Below are 19,236 nucleotides of genomic sequence, written 5' to 3' on the forward strand. Positions count from 1 at the left end.
TCTTCATCACTTTTACAAATTGTATGACCTTAGGTAGGTCAGCTAAGTTTTTCTCTTTGCAAAATGAGGTAAAGTACTTATTCCAAAATGTAATTATAAAGATTTATATGAGACAATGACTGCAAAACATGGATAAACTCTAATTGTCCTCTTTTTCTATTTTGGAATAGAATTAATCAAGCAGATGTTTTCTTATAGACCCATAGAATGTAAAATAGTGGAGAGGAAAGACCAATATTCCCCAAAGGGTAAAGACAGCAGAAAGAGAACATGTGAGGAATGGCAAATTTAGTGAAAGGTGAGAACTAGATAAGGCTTAGGTCTTAGTAGGGGCTTAAGAACAAAATCTGTTGAATTAAATGGAGTTATTAGGTGAATATGTTACATCTGTCTAGCTACAAACCACAAAACTCAAGCAAGAAGTCTTAAGTGATAAGGATACTTATTCTTTATTTAATAATGACTTTGGTGATAGAATTCTTTTAATCAGTCAACAAATATCTTGCCCAGAAATCAGGTAGCTAATTTCTCCTGAAAGCTCCTTGGCTAGAAGTAGACCACTTTGTCACCTCTAACCACAAAGGTGAGTGGGACGGAGTAACAGGCCTATTAAGCCTCTGTAGTTTCAGGCAGGTAAGGGAGAGGACGTAGGGATGGTTGCTGTGTCTGCACCACTGGGCTTAGTTGCCAGGAGAGACAGGAATGACTACTTCATCTACTGATGTTCGTGGAAGGTCAAAAGACATGACCTAGATGGATCCGGTGTCAATATTTATACCACTTTCTCTATGAAGGAAAAACGAAACCTTCCTTTTATCCCATCTTGAATATTTTCTCCCTTTATTACATGTTCGAATTCTATTTACATATAAATGCCAATCGTTAAGTCATCGCACACATGTGTAGGCATTCGTTCATTTATTAATTTATTTAATAGATATCGATTGGAATACCTACGGTGTCAAGGAACTGTGCATGTTTCCTTCGTCTTAGGTAAGCAATTTGTTTCAGACATCTAAAGGAAGCAGGGATAAGTGCCTGGCACAAGCTAAAAACAGAGGACTCTAGGAACTCACCAAATGAACACGTGTGGTTTCGTGACTGTAAAGATTCATCAGAGACAATACTTGCGATTTTTCTGGGATGTGAATTCAAACCACATGCACGATCCTGCTGGTGTGTGGAGTGAGTCACTTTCCTAGTGAGTGAATTTAGCTGAGCCCACAGCATTTGCATGCCAATGTGCCTTTGTTGAATACATATTTTATAAGGAAATTTTATGCCACGGTGACATTTCCAAGATTGACGATTGGATGAGTTTTCATAAAAATCACTCAATGATATAAAAATATAGTCTAGTGCCATGTTTTCTAAAAGTCAGTCATGACGTTTTGCTGAATTTACATGCTACTTGCAGCATTCGGTTAATATTTAAAAAAGCCAATTCATCTAAAAATGAACTAAATCTAGCCCTACCTTAAGAAAAAAAAACTGTAAAATTCATGGATTAAATGTACCAGTTGTATTTTCAAATGCATATTAAAAGAAAAATAACATTAAAATAAATTTGTTAACTTGCATCTCACCTAAAATCCTGTGGTCCACTAACATGGCCTCGGAAATCACTCAAACTGGATTTAAATCCAGGTTCTGAGATTTATTAGTAGGGTAGCCTAGGATAAATTACGTAATGTCTACGACTCCCAGGTTCCTCACCTGTAAAATGGGGCTTAAAATCCCTGCCTCACAAAGAATGTTGAGAGAACCCAACAAGATACAGCACAGACCGGATGTGGATTAGCGTGGTGCCTCGTACACGGTAAGTTCCAGTTAATGATAGCTTATATCGATTATGGTTGCAATTTAGATTTACTCATTGCTGAATATAGCTTTGTCTTCCTGGAAACAGATAAAAAGAGTAACCTATCTGATTCCATTCTAGTAGAACAGATTTTCCTCAGGGTGCCAAATGTAGGCATTGCAAGGTGACAGAATTGCCTTAAGCAGGCAACTGGAGGTTGATAAATGGCCGCGATTGGTAAATGGAGATTGGAATGAAGAAGAAAAAGGCGAATGAATCTGAGGTAGAATGGGAACAAGCTGTCACATACAGACTCCCATGGCCAATGGGAGGACAAGCCTGGAGCGAGTGCTGTCCAGCCGCGCGGGTGCTGAAATGGCACAGGGCCACAGATAGCGAGTCGCAAGTAATTTTGTCTGAACGTGTCTCTGCTTCCTATAAATCATATCTTCGGTATGCCTCCCCTTCTCCACCTTTCTCACAGTCTGTCACCTCAAATTTCCATCGATAGCTACCTTGCTCATTGATTGCTCACTTTCCTACAGATAATGCTCGCTGCTCCCAGCACATGTTTTGTTTCTGGGATGGTGTTGAGTGTGGGAGGTACCTAGAATAAGACTCTGAGAGCTGATGACTACAAGAGGCTTTCTCCTTCAGTCATAAATAGCCCCCAGTGTTAATGTGGCTGGACTACAGCCTCAAGGACTGAAGATGCTGAGGATGACAGAAACCTGGTCCTAGCTGCCTCTTCCGCGTGATAACCATTCAGCTTTACTTCCCATGTCTCTCAGCATGGGCTGCCCCTGTGCTCCATCCAGTCAGGGCTTTGCATGAAATGCCTTGCTAACTCCTGTTTTGTCCTTCAAGCTTAGGATGGCCTTCTTTCTTCCCCAATCGAAATTCATCTTTCCTATATTTAAGTGTCCAATTTAAACTTCCCCTTCTCCAGACCATTCTAACGGAAAACAATGTTCCTTCCTTCCGAAATCCTACAGCAGTGTCACCTTGGTGATGTCATCTAGTCCTTAGTTATAAACTACCTTAAGCTCATTTAAATAATTAGTAAACATGTGGCAGTTTTGCTTCTCCAGCCAAACTATAGGCACCTTAGGGTGCAGGGACCAAGGTATTTGCATGCTCTGTATTCCATACAGTTCCAAACATATAGCAGGATACACAGTTGCACTCAATAAATATTTGTTGGTTGAATAATAGAAGAAAATGACTTTGGGGAAAATGAAAGAAACAGAAAAGTGAACTGAAAATCGGCTAATGGCAACAGCTCAAAAAGGGCACAGGACTAGGGTTCTTCCACCCCCTCAATTAGGCCCAAAAAGATGACTGGGGATCGGACATGGGAAGAATTGGTTGGAGCTGAGGCAGAGCAGGCTACATCAGGATTTGCAGATACAGACTCTGGTATGCTTAGCCTAAAATTTGAGAGTTGAAGGAACTTCAATTAAAACTCATCTGATTAAATTGTCATAGAGAGGTAGAATCACAGAGTTTGAAGGGACATCAGGGGTCACCCCAAAAGGCATTGGCTGGTGCATGATTCACTTTATCAACACCCTGGCCAAGTAGGCATTTACTCTAATCAGACCCTCTAGAGCTAGGGCCTTTACTAGCTATAGAGAGAGTAAATTCAATGGAATGGAATTCAGTTGGGCTCCGTTCAGCAATTAATAAAAAATGAGAACCTCATATACACCTACTATTGTACTATGTGCACCTCCAGTGGTTGTACATTTCTGTAGATGCTGGGGAGTTTTCCATAACTATTTGCCAGGTTCACCTCTAGTTTTCTACCATTCTTCTGTGGTTAATTCCTCCCGCAACTTTGTTCTTTTATCCTTTTTTTTTTTCTTCGTATATTCACCATGATTTAGACTTTCCAGAAGCATTCAAATCCTGAGGATTGGCTTCTTGGAACTACTGAAGGCAAAGAAAATTATTACTCTCTGTGCTAAGAACATACATAAAAGACAGAAGAAACCTTTAAGATTTTGTGCTCAACTCGGTCATGTAAAAGGAGATACTAAGGGTCAGAGTGGAAGGATGCATCACCCCTGATGACCCGGTTATATAGTGAGGGTGTGTGAGATTAGCAGTTAATATTTTCACATAGTAGATCCCAGGAGAACATTCTCTGTGACCGATCTCCGGTATATAAAATCAAAGGACTGTAATAGTTTGAGCTGGCGAGGTTGTCACTTCTACATATCATTTCCATACGCCCACTTCAGCTCCCTGAAGTCTCTTCTCAGTTATTTCTCAAGGGAGAATGTATCATTGCATCCCTTGTTTGTAATTTTTAGCTTTTCATTTCTCTGTTCCTCTTACCCACTCAGAGTCGTTGGCCCAGTTCCCCTGCAGCATGCAAAGGGAAAAAAGTATTCGCAGAACTTTAAAATTAAACTTCAGGCAACTGTGTTTCTCTGACCATCTGGTCCCTGCCAGAACCACCACTTCTCACAGGCAGAGGCTCTTGACCTCAGTGTTCCACCCAGTACTCAGAAAAAGGGGGTGCTCAGCGAATAAGTCCCAGGCTGGAGAGGCTGATGGGTGACAGTCAGAGCCATCCACAGATAGTGGGGACAGGAGGCCTGGCAAGAATTTTAAGGCGAGGCTGTATATTCTTGGAGGGGATATAGCACACTATCTCCAGTGCTTAGTCTAGCATGACTAGACCATATATATTTGTTGAAAGCATCAAAGTTTCACATACAGTTATGTGAAGAGTGTTACACCCTTCTGTGAGGGTATAAAAGCCAAATGTCAGTTGGCTATCTACTGAATGAATCACCTCTAGAGAAAATGCCATTTCCTGCTTTTGGAAACTTCGCAACCTTCTCCCGTTTGATCTTGGTCATAGCTTTTGGGAGTAGATATCCCCTGAGGAAGAGCCACAAGTATACAAATATGGTAGACAAGTATAATGTGTTATTTTTGATGTAATTAATGGATTTATCAATTTGGGAAACAAATATTCCCAGCTCTAGATCAGATCCCTGGGAGCCAGAGTTACCAAATTTATCCTCAAGAACTTGTCAGAGAAGGGTGACACATACGTAAGTTCTTAATAAAGCAGCACTGAGGAATCCAGTTTGAGTCAGCCGAAACTGACTCCAAAGAGGGGAATTTATCACGGGGTTCCCGAGGCATCCCGCGGCCCTGGTGCTGTTTTTGAGCACCCGAGGGTTCTCCTTTCACGGGGTGGAGCCCAGGCTGGACTTAGTGCCTGACTCCTAACAGATGGCATCTGGAAGAAGTGCTGCGTGACCTCTGGGCCCAGGTCATTGTATGAGTTTCTTAGCGCTGCTGCAACAATGTAGCACAAAGTGGGGGGACTTCGACAAAAGAAATGTAACATGCCATGGTCCTGGCGGCGGGACTTCTGAGATGGAGGTGTCAGCAGAGTTATGTGCTTCCGAGGCTGGGAGGGAGGACCTGCTCCGTGCCTGTCGCCCAGCTTCTGGTGGTTTGCGGCGACCGCTGGGTATCCGTCCCCATCTCTGCTTTCGTTGTCACATGGTGTTTTCCCTGTACACGTGTCTGTATTTTTGGCCAAAGTCTCCCCTTTTTCTAAGGACAGCATCACATTGAATTAAGGCCCACTCTCATGACCCCATTTTAACGTGATTACCTCCGTGAAGATCTTATCTCTAAATAAGGTCACACTCTGAGGCACCGAGAGTTAGGACTTCAACGTGAATTTTGGGGAGGACACGATTCAACCCATGGCAGTCATAAAAATCCTCGTGACTTCTCCCCTGCTCTTTCACTTGGATCACTCACTCTAGGCAGCGGTCTCCAGCTTCTGAGCCATGGACTGGGACCAGTCTGTGGCCTGTTAGGAACCGGGCCGCACAGCAGGAGGTGAGGACGGGCGAGCGAGTGAAGCTTCATCTGTATTTGCAGCCGCTCGCCAGCGCCGGCATCACGGCCTCAGCTCCACCTCAGATCATCAGGCGTTAGGTTCTCATAGGAGTACCGGCCCCTGGTGCCGAAAATGTCGGGTACCATTGCTTTAGGGGGATGTTGTGAGACCATTCCAGAGGACCCATGGTGAGGTCCACAGGACAGGAAACGGAGGCCTCTTGCCAGCAACTAGATGAACAAGCCACACTGAAAGCAGCTCCTCCAGCCCCTGCTGAGCCGTGGGATGATGGGAGCTCTTGCTGACGTCACCCCCTCACCCAGCTTTATTGAGGTATAATTAGAAATTAGCAATTGTATATATTTAAGGCTTTCAAGTTGATGACGTGATAGACTTATACACTGCGAAATAATCACCACAATGAAGCTAATTAACATGATCATCACCTTACATAGGTATTGTATATGTTTGTGTGTGTGTGTGTGGGGGGGAGAATCCTTAAGATTTACCCTCAGCAAATTTCAAGTATGAAATACCGTGTTGCTAGCTATAGTCCAGTGTTGTATATTTGATCTGCAGAACTTGTTCATCCTGCACAACTGAACTTCATGCCGCCTGACTATCTCCCACCTCCTCTCCCGCTGCCCCAGCCCCTGACAACCGCCATCTGACTCTCTGCTTCCATGAGTCTGACTTTTCGATTTGACACATAAGTGAGACCATCCAGTGTGTCTGGTTTACCTCACTTAGCAAAATGTCTTCCAGGTCCATCCATGTTGTTGCAAATGGCAGGATTTCCTTCTTTTCTAAGGCTGAATAATATTCTTTCCGGCTGTCTATCTGTCTGTTTGTCTGTCTGTCTATTATCTATCTATCTATCTATCTATCTATCTATCTATCATCTATCATCTACTTATCATCTATCACATTTTAAAATCCATTCATCTGTTGACAACATTTAGGTCTTTCCATATCCTGGCTATTGTGAACAATGCTTGGGAGAGCAGATATCTATCTCTCTGAGATCCTGATTTCATTTCCTGTGGAAGCATACCCAGACTTGGGATTGCGGGATCAGAAGGTAGATCTAGTTGCACTTTTATGAGAAACTTGCACACCGCTTTCCACAATGACTCTACCAGTTTACGTTCCCACCAGCAGGATCCAGGGTTCTGGCTGACATCTGGACTGCGGCCTCAGCAGAGACTGAGCAGAATCATTTGGCTCAGCTGCTCTGGAGTTCCTGACCTGGAGAGACTGTGAGATAATGAATGTTTGTTGTTTTAAGCTGCTAATTTTTGGGATAGTTTCAATGTAGCAACAGATAACTGAAACAGACCCCATGGGAAGAGAGAAGGCAGGAACCGGGAGGACCTCTGTCTCTGGTCACTCGACATACTGGCTTTCTGCAGAACTTCATCCACAGAAACAAACGTCATCACCCCATGGCTCCTGAGTTTACACCTTACAGTGGTAGTGACACTGAAATCCCAATTCCAAATTTCTGAGTGAGAGAATGTGAAGTCCAACTTGCGTCAGCTGTGGCAGGGGGACAGGTTTGGGGACAAAGCCACATTTTGTGGGGCTTGACAATTATATCACTTAGAGGAGGGTTCATTAAGAAAAAGGACACGAGAGTACACAGCAAACGATGATGACCTGGAATGAACGGAAAAATAAAGAACAACGACTTAGAAATGTTCGAAAGCTGACCAATACCAAACATTATAAAATTTAAAAATTGCGTGATACTTATATGTTAACTTTGATCATTGGAAGAGGTTTCCATAGGCTGTCGTGTGGCTCTGTATGTTTCAAACCCACATACACCTGAGTGTGAGAGGACAGGTGGGTGCACGGATCTGAATTCTGGCTCCGCACTTTCATGGTCGATGCTGTGTGACTTGGTACAATGGGTGATCGCAGGGCTCCCGGAAGCCATCTCCACCGGGATGACTACCAATAATTTACCTACATTCAAAACTACTTACCAATCATATGAATATAAGTGTGGTGTATTCCTCCCTCGACTACCCTTTAGCTGGAGCTCACATTGCCCGCAGCTCCTCCAAACCTGCAGGAGGGAAATTGTGATGAAGGGGAAATTGAGGTGGAAAGACACAGTGGTTTTAACCAGTTGTGGTTAAAACATCTTCTTTTTAAAATTTTACAAGAAAATGTGATCACATGAACACACAGCTATGGCCTTCCCAAAGCTTGCAATGGTTTGGGCAGGTGAGGACCCTCAAGCCTTGGTCTGTCACCTTCATGGAAAATTTGGCGGCTGAAGAAATTAAAAACAAAAAAATGCTATGGCGGTAGCTCTTACGATGTACCGTGAGAAGAGGTTTGGGCGGACTAAGAGGGGATAAATGTGGAAGTGGGGGATTGACTCAAGTCTGCAGAAAGGCTCGCTGTGGAAAACGACATGGTGGGTGAGTTATCTAGGTTGAGTGGGAGTGAGGCGGGGCATGGGGCAGGCGGATAGGTAGCACATGTAGATGGAGGCGTTGCAAGAGACCCCGGCTGACTGGGGGGCACAGATACATCTCAGTGACGTCAGAGTGAAGTGTGTGAGGATGGGCTTGCCGAGCAGCAGCCCAGGAAATCAGCCGGGGTCAGATGGCAAGGAACCTGGCATGCCACACGAAGCTCTTTGGACTCTACCCTGAAGGAAGTGGGGGTTCGGAGCAGGGATTTGCATTCGTACGTCAGCCAGGTGCTTTCAGTCAGTATGGGAGACTTAGTGGTGTTAAAAAAAATTCTCCACAGACAATTTAGTGATCTGGCGGGCTTTTATTTGGCAATTTAAAAATTGGGCAGCATCCGATCTAACAGATAAAACGGAGCTCCCAAGAGCTGCGCAAGTGAGAGACTTTGATGGCCCAAAATGAGCAAGATCAAGGAAGTCAGACTGGACCTTGGCTGATTGCTTAAAGAGGGGTTACTTGCCTTATATGAAACAGAGGGACGTCTTGGCCGGGTCAGGTAAGTTGTACTGAGCAGGGAAGCACAGGTCGGTGGAGCCAGGCCTTCCTTTTCTGGAAGAACAGAGCATAGATACTTAGCAGAGTTTTAGTTTGTTGACATGCGGCTTAGCATTTTGGGCCCAATGCAAAGTGTTTACTAACAGCAGGAACAGGAACTCTCTCCCTTCTCAAACACAAAAATGCAGAAAAAAAAATTAATCATAAAATAAGGTGTAATCACTGAGTTGTACACCTGAAACTACTATAATCTGGTATGTCAACTATAATGGAAAAATTTTTTAAAAAATTTAAAAAATGTCATTTGAAGCATGTGATTGAGCTCCAATCTAAGGAAAGGAAACGTCCAAAAGTCAGAACTGCAGAGGCTTCTAAAAGCCGGAAAAACGGACCCCGAACAGTGGCCTCCAGGGGAAGGTGACCGGGTCAGGGTCTGTTCCGCTGGGGGCGGGGCTTCCGTGGCTGCACGGGGGCGGAGAGTCTGGACTGCGGGCTTGGCGCGCAGGCAGAGCGCTGGAACCAGCTCGGACGTCTCCCATCTGGCCATCCACAAAGGCTTCTGTGGATAAAAGATTAAGACACTGGAACACGGAGCAGATAAGGCGCCATTCCTTGCTGAGCTTCAAACACAGAGACCTCTCAGAGACCTTCGCTTGGAGGCTGTGGGCTGTGTTTGCCACCGACAGCACGTATTTATTGAGTTTCTACTATCTGCCAGGTCTCACATACTAGAGATATAAAGTACTTTATTTGCTTATTTTTTTAAAGCTGCTGAATGATTATCTGGGAACATATCCAGTGCGAAAATTTTGGAAAATCTTAGAATTTCTTCCCTTTCCCTGGTCCCAGCCTCAAGATTCTTCTGTCTTTTGCCATCCAAGCTCCTGCAGGGTCTTTAATTTAAGGATGCACATCCTGGCAGAACAAGGAAAGAGAAGGATCCCACCCCCAAGGAGGGACTATACATCTCCATCAAGGGTCCTGATCCTAGGTCTGGTGCCTTAACTAGGAATTTGTCTACAAGCGTGGGAATTTATCTATGAAGAGAGTCGCTCAGCTCAGCTGAGCATGGTATCTGTCTCCCAGAAAGCAGAACTGGGTGAAGGGTTAGTGAACTGATGATAATGGTCCACAAGGCCTGGGGATCTGCGGCCTTGCCTTAGGCAAGCAGTGAGCAAACAGCTCCAGGGGGAGGAGCAGGGTGTGTAAGGCTGGGTGGAGGTACCTGCACCCCAGAGGATTTATAGCTTTCTTCCTGCCAAAGGGTGTGGGCTGGAAAGGTAGAGGGCTTAATGTCTGGAAAGGACCGGAGGGACAAACTGCTGGCTGCTGCGTTTACCTGCCCAAGGCTGGGGGAGGGGGGCGGGGAGGACAGATTTTTATGGCACAGGGGCCACCAGAAATGAGTATCTCGTTCTCTGAGTTACAAACATCTTCTTGGAGCATAGATCATCTCATTGCATAGCTAAGATCTTGGACTCTGGGAGCCCCTTGGTGCCAGGAGAAGGGCAGCGTGAACCTCACTCTCTGTACGAAAACTTAGTCCTGCCCTGTCCAATATGGTAGCCACATGTGGCTACTGAGCCCTCGAGGTGCGGCTGATCCAAACTGAGATATGCGGTGAGTGGAAGATAAACTTGCATGTCAAAGACTTAGAATGAAAACAGGAATGTGGAATATCTCATGATGACTAGTTTTTAAATATTAAATGCATGCAGAAGTGCTACACGGGGTTAAATAAAATGTTATTAAAATTAATTTCATCTGCTTCTTTAAATTTAAAAAAATGTAACTCCTAGAAAATTTAAATGACACATGTGGCCTATATCTGTGGCTTGATTGCATTTCTGTTGGGCAGTGCTGTCTTGGTTCATCCATTTCCTCTCTGGACTCCGGGAAATGGATCACTTCTCCACAATCCTTACTCCTTCCTGCCACTGCCCTGAGAGCAGTAACGGTCAAACCTTGATGCGATCAGGGCCCAAGAAATAATCTTCAGGAATTGCTAGGAGGAATTGCCAAGTTGCTGCAGGAGAGGAGATGAGGACGGCCGAACCCCCACCCACGTTCTGCATAAGAAAAGGGCGAAAGAGCCGGCGAGCCCTCCAAGGCCTGCATCTCAACCGGGTGGCTTCCTCGCCGCTTGCGAGGGCCTGGGCAATGTGTGCGGAGACATCTATGCTTGTCACAACTGGAGGTGGGGCAGCGGCCACTGGCATCTTAGGTAGAGGCCAGAGATGCTGCTAAACATTCCACAATGCACAGGACAGCCTCCCAGAGCAAAGAATGATCCAGCCCCAAATGTTAAGAGCGTCAAGGTTGACAGGCCCTGGCCTGGGCCTAGCAAAGGCCTTTGATCTCCTCGAACAGGGGTCAGCAGGGCAGTTGTGGATGCTGACAGCACAGGAGACCGCTCTGCTCTGCCCTCTCCTGTTCCCTGGCTCCACCCCACCCCCCAATAGTGGCATTCCTGGTGTTTTCTTTTTTTTAAAAAAATTTTTATTTTATTACTTTTAAGTATATAGCACATTGGTTAGACATTTATATAGTCTTCTGTAAGACGATCCCCCTAATTGCCCTTTCTCTCCTCTGGCTCTCCACGTAGCCAATACATTAATGCTAACTGCATTCTCTGTGCCATGCTCCCCTTCTCCGTGTCCCTTGATCATCGGTGACTCATCGCCCTTCCCCTGCACTCCGGAGCCTGCCTGAACTCATCCTGTCAGAGAGACAAGGAACTCTGCTTCCCAGGTGTGACTCACATGACCTCTGCCTCAGATGGAGACCTCTCCCTGCTGATTAGCCTTGGACAGGTGGGGTGGGGGCGGGGGCAGGGCGGGTGGCATGAATCTAGAGAAGGGTCGGTCCAGAGGGCCTGTAGTTAGTCACCCAGTCTCTTCCCTTTATCTAGATTATTTACGTTCCCTGCTCTGTTCCCAGCTTCTTCTGCATCTGCCCTGAAGCTCACTGGAAGCTCCTGGTCAGAACAGACTCTACCTGAATTGTTGGGCAGATGTCAGCCCCTGGAGAAGAAGCTGGTGGATGCGGATAGGTTTTCTCCGTGAAAATAAAGACTGTAAACTTGCCTCTGGATTTTTTTTTTTTTTTTTTTTTTTTTTTAGCAACCCGGGCCTCCAGGGTCTGCGAGTTGGAGAATAGGTTCATTTGGTAACTTCCCAACTGGATTTCACTGAGTACAAATTCCAAATTCCAGCTCTGAAAGGCACACACCCTGCCTTCAAGAGATTTACTGTTCAGATGGGAACACAAGCCTGCACACTTAAAATGATTATAAGCGGCTTTAAAGGGGACTCAGTGGCAGTAGAGGCTTTACAGGAACAGAGCGCCAGGGCTCGGAGTGGCGATGGGGCCGCTCAGAGCTGTGGACAGAGCCTGTGTTCTGGGACCCTGCAGGCTGAGGCTACAATTTCCCAACCCTGTGACCTTCTCCACTAAGTAAAGGCAACAGTAAAATCTAGATTCTAGATTCTCCTTTTCCCGGTCCCCACGCACAGCTGGACAGAGGCTGTGCCAAGGAGGACCGCCTGCTGTGTCCAGATTGCTGTCTCCGTTGGAAGGTGGCTCACATGTGCAGCTTGCTGATTCAGAGGTGAGGGTATCAGCTCCTTACAAGAAAGAAGCAATTTGAATCAAGGAGAAAGAGAGAAGAGGAAAAAGTCATTTTTAAAGAAGTAAAGATTTGCAAGTTGCATAGTTACAGCTGTTTGGGCTTTATGTAGAGGCATCCCTCCCTCACCTTTGAAGAAAGGTTCCTGCCCATTATTTGGCCTTATGCGTTCTTCTGGCAAGAGCTATAGTTTGCTGAGCATCTATTATGTGCCAGACACTGTGCTGGGCACTTTGGTGCATTATCTCATTTAAGCCAAGCAACAAGCCATGATTGAACATTATCTCCGTATCCCACACCTGGCCAGGGGCTGAGGGACCAGGACATAAGATTAAAAGAGACAGAACACTGCAGGCACTCATGTCTAATGAGAGAGAACAGCAAAACTGACATTTATAGTGCAGCGTGTGAGCACTGCTGTGGAGATAAATGATCAGCCCTGCCTGGGTCTCCTGGACCGATGACCAGGTACACTGCGCTGGGTGACTCCCTCCTGATTCAGGCACCTCGTGCACCTGCCAAGGCAGCTGGATGCCACAGCCCGACCTGAGCCAGACAGCACATGCGTGTGCGCCCAGGAAGACCACCTCCATCCAAGCCAGATCAATGCACTGGGTCCCTAACTAAAGCCCAGGTGCCAGCAGCTCCTGGGTAATGCCCAGGGACTTTGCTTTTCTACCATGGGGAAGGGACAGTCCACGGCCTTCTGGCTTTAGTAAACTCCCTCATTTTTCCTCCCATGTGCGCCAATCTGAAGTTTTCCTGGACTGTACTGGATCGAGCTTTCTGCTTAATCGTAGAAACAACTTTTTTTTTTTCTCCCCACTTGGCACACAATATTTGGTTTCTAATAGTCAAAAAAAAATTTTTTTTTTCTTTAACAAAGGTAAACTAGCGCACAGAGAAAGGAACGATGAATTCTATCCGTAGGAGTTGGAAAAGTATTCCGGAAGAGGTTGCCCTTAAGGCTGGGAACAGAATGCTAACAGAGAGATTTTTTTACAAGCTGACAAAGAAATGGAGGAAACACATTCCAGGCTTTAAGTAAGAGATGAGCAAAGGAAGGCCTACGTGCAAATCTATGACCCGTGCAGGCCAGGCCGGCCATTTAGTTGTGGTCACAGGGTAGATGTTTGATGAGAACTGTAGGGTGCTTCCTGGAAAGTGAGGTTGAGACAGACTTCAAAGATAATACTCAGGGGTTGAGAATTTTCCTGTGAACCAAGGGTTGGAAACTCAAATGCCTGCAAGGGCCTCTAAGATAACCTTAAACGAATGAAAAAGGTCGATTTTATTCTTTATACATGGACACATTTTTGAGGGGAGCAGAGGGCGCTCACATTGTACCTATAGGGATATTCTACACCTCCAACAAATAAATACAATCTTTATTCATTCAGCGAGTACTGATTGAGCATATTCTGTGTGCCAGGCGCTGTTCAAAGCACTGGCTGGTTTTTTTGTGTGTGTGTTTTTTTGAAAATGTAGACCTCTAAGTTTGTGTTTTCTCACTCTTACTAGAGATGTGAATATAATATATATTTTTTGTTTACTATTAAGTAAAGCTCAGAGCAAGGCAACGGACACTCTAAAAAGAGTGGTGGGGAAATTGGACAGGTGAGGGAGAATTGGAGAGTCCGTGTCCTCTCTGAAAGGGCATCTTTGATTATGGCTATGCTGGACATAAGAATGGTGGAGTGATCATTTCAGTTTTTTTTTTCCTTCAGAGTAAATGGGAATATGGAGTTTAACACTGTAATTTCACCCAATTTTTTATGTTACTTACAAGCTTTTATCTTACTGTGCTGTCTACAAACAACCTGTCGGCAGGGACAACAGAGTTGTGTGTGAGCCGTCAGTTCTCTGCCATGCTCTGCTCTAGGCAGTAGAGGCGTGGCCACGGCTGGATTCTTATCCACTATTCATCGTCCCCTTCTTTCGTAAAAACAGCAACCTGAGGTAGTCAAGGTGGCAATGTGCCCAGCTAGTGACCATATTTCCCAGCCTCCTTTGCAGACATATGACTCCCATGTGACTAAGTCTGGCCATTGAGAGACAATGGCTGTGACTGATTGTTTTGCGGAAGGATATGAAAGGAATAGACAGCTGACAATTTTCTCCATTTCTTTATCTTTCTTCTTCAAACATTGAACTGATGGCTAGAGCTTCAGCAGGCATAGCGGGTCAAGGGGCAGACTTGAGTACAGAAGCTGTATTAGTTTTCTCAGGCAGTCGCATCAATACTACAGACCGAAATAACCAAACTTTATTTTCTCACAGTTCTGGAGACTGGAAGTCAAAGATGAGGGTGCCGGCTAGTTCGGTTTCTTCCGCAGCCTTTCTCCTTTGAAGATGACTGCCTCTTGCCTCGTCCTCACACGGTCTCTCCTCCTTCAGTGAACAAACCTCATGTTTCTTTGATTGCCCAAGTGTCCTCTTCTAAAGACATCGGTCACATTGTATTCAGGCTCACTCTCATGGCCGCATTTTAATTTAATCACTTCTTTGAAGGCCGTGTCTCCCAACAGAGTGAAATTCTGAGGTACGGGAGATTTGGCCCTCAACATATGACTTTTGGGCAGGACACGATTCAGCCCATAACAGAAGCTCTGCACTAAAAATGCTGGGACAGGAGGGTAGAAGGCACCTGGACCTCCACTGCCTTCACGGAGCCTCCACGCCAGCTTGAGCCATTTCCAGCCTTTAAAAATATACATGCAATTCTCACCCAACTCAGGAAGCATGGGGATGACTTCCCTGGTCCCTTTGTCAGCCCGAAAAATCTCTGTCATCATTCTCGTCCCAGCTAAAATGTAACCTCTTCTGGGAAACTTCTCTCCTTCATCCACGTGGAATTCTTCCTAATAAACCTTAGGAGTTTAAACGGCTGTCATCAGTTTTCAGTTACTATGATTGGAAGGTAATACTTGGCGATTGATGGGGCTTCCCAAAAGAGGAGGGATTGAGCTCGGTGTGTTTTTTCCATGTGTTTGAATGAGAGGAGGGACATTTGGAGGGAAGGAGAGAAAACTGTAGACGAGAAGGTCGAGACAGTCATGCTTTTGGAAATGAATTCAAGACGTGAGTTCAGGGCACTTCATCATGACTCAGGACACCTGGGTTCTCTGTTCTAAGCTATTTTATGGCCTTCCAGTGCGTCCTAGAGCTAGTTGGTTCAACTTCTCAGATTTTTTTTTTTTGGGGGGGGTCGATTTTCTGGAAAATGGGGTAATAACACCAGTCTTGCCAATCTTACAGAGTTTGATAAAGATCAAATAAAAGAATAAATGCGAATATGTTTTGAAAAGAACCAATATATCAGTGTTTCTCAAGCCCTCTGTTCACTTCCTTTGTGATATTCTGTCTTGTATATCACCTATATGGCCATTTTTCAAAATATTAGACTGTTTTCAAGAATTATTTATTTTAAAATACTTTTTGTACAGCTGGAACTTATTGGATTTTGTTAACTAATGTCACCTTAAAATAAGTAAATTAATTTAAAAAACGAAAATTAACAATAAAAATAAATTAATTAAAATCAAAATACTTTTTATCAGAATTATAAGAAAAGTAACATAATAAATGAAAATGAAAGCAATAGCTACTTACTGTTAAGTGCAAAGAATTGCTCTCTCTGTTAAAAAGGGAGACTGAATAAAGGAAGGTTTAAGGCAAACTAGTACAAGTAGACTTCTACTTTGACATAATGAGAAGAGTTTAAAAAAAGAGAATCGAAAAAGGAAGAACTTCTTGTGATTCAGTTAAATGCTACTGAATGACAGCTACATAATCTGGATTTACTCTTAAAAAACATTGACGTATAAGAATATTTAGTTCTGTGGGGAGGTTTCCTTAGGAAAGAAAGGAAACTAATGGTGTGTGAATATTCGTTTGTGCCCATCTCTGTCTGAGCCCTTTTACCCTCGTGGGAAGCTCGTAATAACCAGTTGATATGGGTGTTAGAGTCTCTTTTCGCTTGGGAAAACCAAGGGTCGGGGGTGGCGTACCTTGACTTGACATCACACAGATGTCAAGAGCGTCACTCAGAGGCAACGCGAACTCAGGTGTGCTGGCTCAAAGCCTATGGTCCCTCCCATTCCACTTTATAATATTATGATCCAGGTACTCCTTCTGATACATGGAATTTAAGAAAAATGGTGTCCGTTGTCCGTCTATGAGATGCAGTTATCGGAAAGAGGCAATATAGCATATTGTTTGAGAACATGGTGTCTGGGGACGGACTGCCTGGATTTGTAATCCTGGCTCTGCCTCAGATTAGCTGGATGACCTTGGGCCAGTTACTCAGCCTCTCTGTGCCTCAGATTCCTAAAGGATAATTACAGTGCCCATTTCATATGGTGGTTGTGAAGATTAAAAGAGTCGACCTGTGTAAAGGCTTTAAAATAATGCTGGCACACATTTTGCTCTGTCTAAGTGCTAATACTATCCATGCTTTGTGTTCTGGCTACCGTGGTACGGCTGGGGGTAGAATGTTTCACGTTTGGTTAGGAAGGCAGCTTGCCAAGGCACCTCCTCTTTAAAGCAACTTTGACGTCTTTATTCCTCAGGCTATAGATCAGAGGGTTCAGCATAGGGATGACCACAGTGTAGAAGACTGACACAAACTTGTTCTGATCGGTGGAACTGGGAGAGCTCGGCTGAGCATACATGAAGGTGATGGTGCCATAGTAGAGGCAGATGATAGCGAGGTGGGAGGCACAGGTGGAGAGTGCTTTGCTCTGAGCCGCCAGGGAACGCATCCTGCAGATAGTCACCAGGATGTAGGCGTAGGAGACCAGGATGATGCTGATGGTAAAGAGGATGATCAGGGCACAAGCTATGAAGACGATGGTTTCAACCTCAGCAGTGTCAGCACAGGCAAGTTGGAGCACTGGGGGGACGTCACAGAAATAGTGGTTGATGATGTTGGGGCCACAGTAGGGCAGCTGGAAGATGTACCCAGTCAACAAAGCTGAATTGGCCACAGAAGCTGTATAGGTGGCTGCCACCAGCTGGATGCACAAACGTTGGGACATGATGGCATGGTAGAGGAGAGGATAGCAGATGGCGGCAAGTCTATCGTAAGCCATGATGGCCAGAAGCAGACACTCAGCAGTACCGTAGAGAATCGTGAGGGCCATCTGGGCCACACAGCCCACAAAGGAGATGGACTGGCCTGAGGTGAGGAAGTTCTCCAGCAGCTTGGGGGTATCGACTGTGGAGAAAGAGGAGTCCGTGAAGGAGAGGACGCTCAGGAAGAAGTACATGGGGGTGTGGAGCTGTGGGTCTGTGTGGATCAGGGTGATCATGCCCAGGTTTCCCGTGAGGGTGACTGCGTAAATGAACAAGAAGAGCACAAAGAGGGGGCCCCTGAGCCCTTCCTGCTCTGTGAGCCCCCGCAGGACGAACCAGGCGACCTGGGTGCAGTTCTCCACTGTGGTGCACGTGTCCCTGCAGGGAGACCAAATAAGGCAATTTTGACCATATCTGGGGACGAAGGCCCCAAAAATATCAGTTCTCAAGGCCAGAGACAAGGGCAGTCGAGACTAATGTCATCAGAATGTAGGGTGACACAGTGACTGAGTCCTCTCTCCCAGTGTCATGGATTGAAATGTCTCTCCCAAAAAGCTATGTTGAAGTCTGACCCCCGGTACCTGTGAATGTGATGTTTTCTGGAACTAGGGTTTGCATAAGTAATGAAGTTGAGATCATACTCTGGTAGGGTGGGCCTTTAATCTAATATGACTGGTGTCCTATTATAAGAAGAGAAAGTGGAGACAGAGCGGGGAGAATGCCATGTGAAGATAAGACACAGAGGGAAGATGGCCAGGTGGACAACGGAGGCGGAGAGTGGAGTCATGCTGCCAGCAGCCAAGGGACGCCTGGGGCTTCCAGGGAGAGGAGGCTTGGGAGGGACCCTGGATGGGCCTGCCAACACCTGATTTTGGACCTCTAGCCTCCAGAACAATGGGGGAATAAATGTCTCTTGCTTTAAGTCCCCGAGTCTGTGGTACTTTGTTACATCAGCCCCTAATCCACCCAGGAACTAATACGCCCAGTTGCGGTTGGTCCTAGCTTTTGAGGCGCTGATGCTTTGAACGAGGCATCCTGATGAGTTAGTTGCCAAGAGATAGAGCTTTCCTGATCCCTCTGTGCTGACAGAGGTAATAATCCACGGAGAAAAAATGAAATAAAATAGATTAAAATTAAGTCTGTGTTGTTATTTACTACTAACTAGAAAAATATTTGACTGGCACAACTGGGAGCTATGGTAAGTATGTCAACTGCATCTCAACAAACTGCAACCGAGGGACCATGGTCTTGTGTGTTAGCTAGGAACAACTGAAGACAGTAGGACATGCCAGGTTTGTGGCTTTGGGGTCCAGCGCAGGACACAGTTTCAGGTCATAATTGGAGGTAAGGTATCTCACCTGGTCTGCCTCCTTATGCTACATAGAAGGGCTTCATGTTTATGGAAGTTTTCTCAGCGGTTGTCATGTACTCAAGAACTTGCCTCTGTGGATCCTCACTCTTTAGGTTTTCAAATAACCAAAGCGGGTATTCAGAAAGGAAGCTCTTATATAGGAGACCAGACAGGGTCCCTCTGCTTAGTCAGACATTTGGTATTACGTTTTACCATAGGTTCTGTTTGTTTGTTTGGGCCACTTGTGTGATGTGTAGAGTTTAGAAAGACAGACAAACATTAGTAATCACATGAATTATTGAAAAATTGCAATTGGAACAAGAGCTCCAAAATTGAGGTGCTTAATGCTATAAGTCTAAAACTTTGAATCAGGGAGATGAAGGAGGATTTGCCCTAGGAAGAGTGTTCCATAGGATGAAAGAGTTGGAAAGTCCATTAAAAGACCCTGAGGTCTGAAAGAGCCTTCCAGAAGGTGAAAAAAGGCCAGTGTGGGTGGAAGGCTGAGAGAGAGAG

General features: G+C 45.2%; 1 protein-coding gene across 1 annotated transcript; it reads right to left on the reverse strand.

The window, feature by feature from the left end:
* Positions 1-16,804: 16,804 nt before the first annotated feature.
* Positions 16,805-18,797, reverse strand: LOC107518384 (olfactory receptor 476-like). Its single transcript, XM_036221667.1, is given in 3 exon segments — positions 16,805-17,750; positions 18,731-18,767; positions 18,770-18,797. Coding segments are annotated over 3 exon segments (1,011 nt in total).
* Between the last annotated feature and the right edge of the window lie 439 nt (positions 18,798-19,236).

The sequence above is a fragment of the Rousettus aegyptiacus genome, unplaced genomic scaffold (assembly GCF_014176215.1).
Source record: "Rousettus aegyptiacus isolate mRouAeg1 unplaced genomic scaffold, mRouAeg1.p scaffold_m13_p_5, whole genome shotgun sequence".
In the NCBI taxonomy this organism is placed as follows: Eukaryota; Metazoa; Chordata; class Mammalia; order Chiroptera; family Pteropodidae; genus Rousettus; species Rousettus aegyptiacus.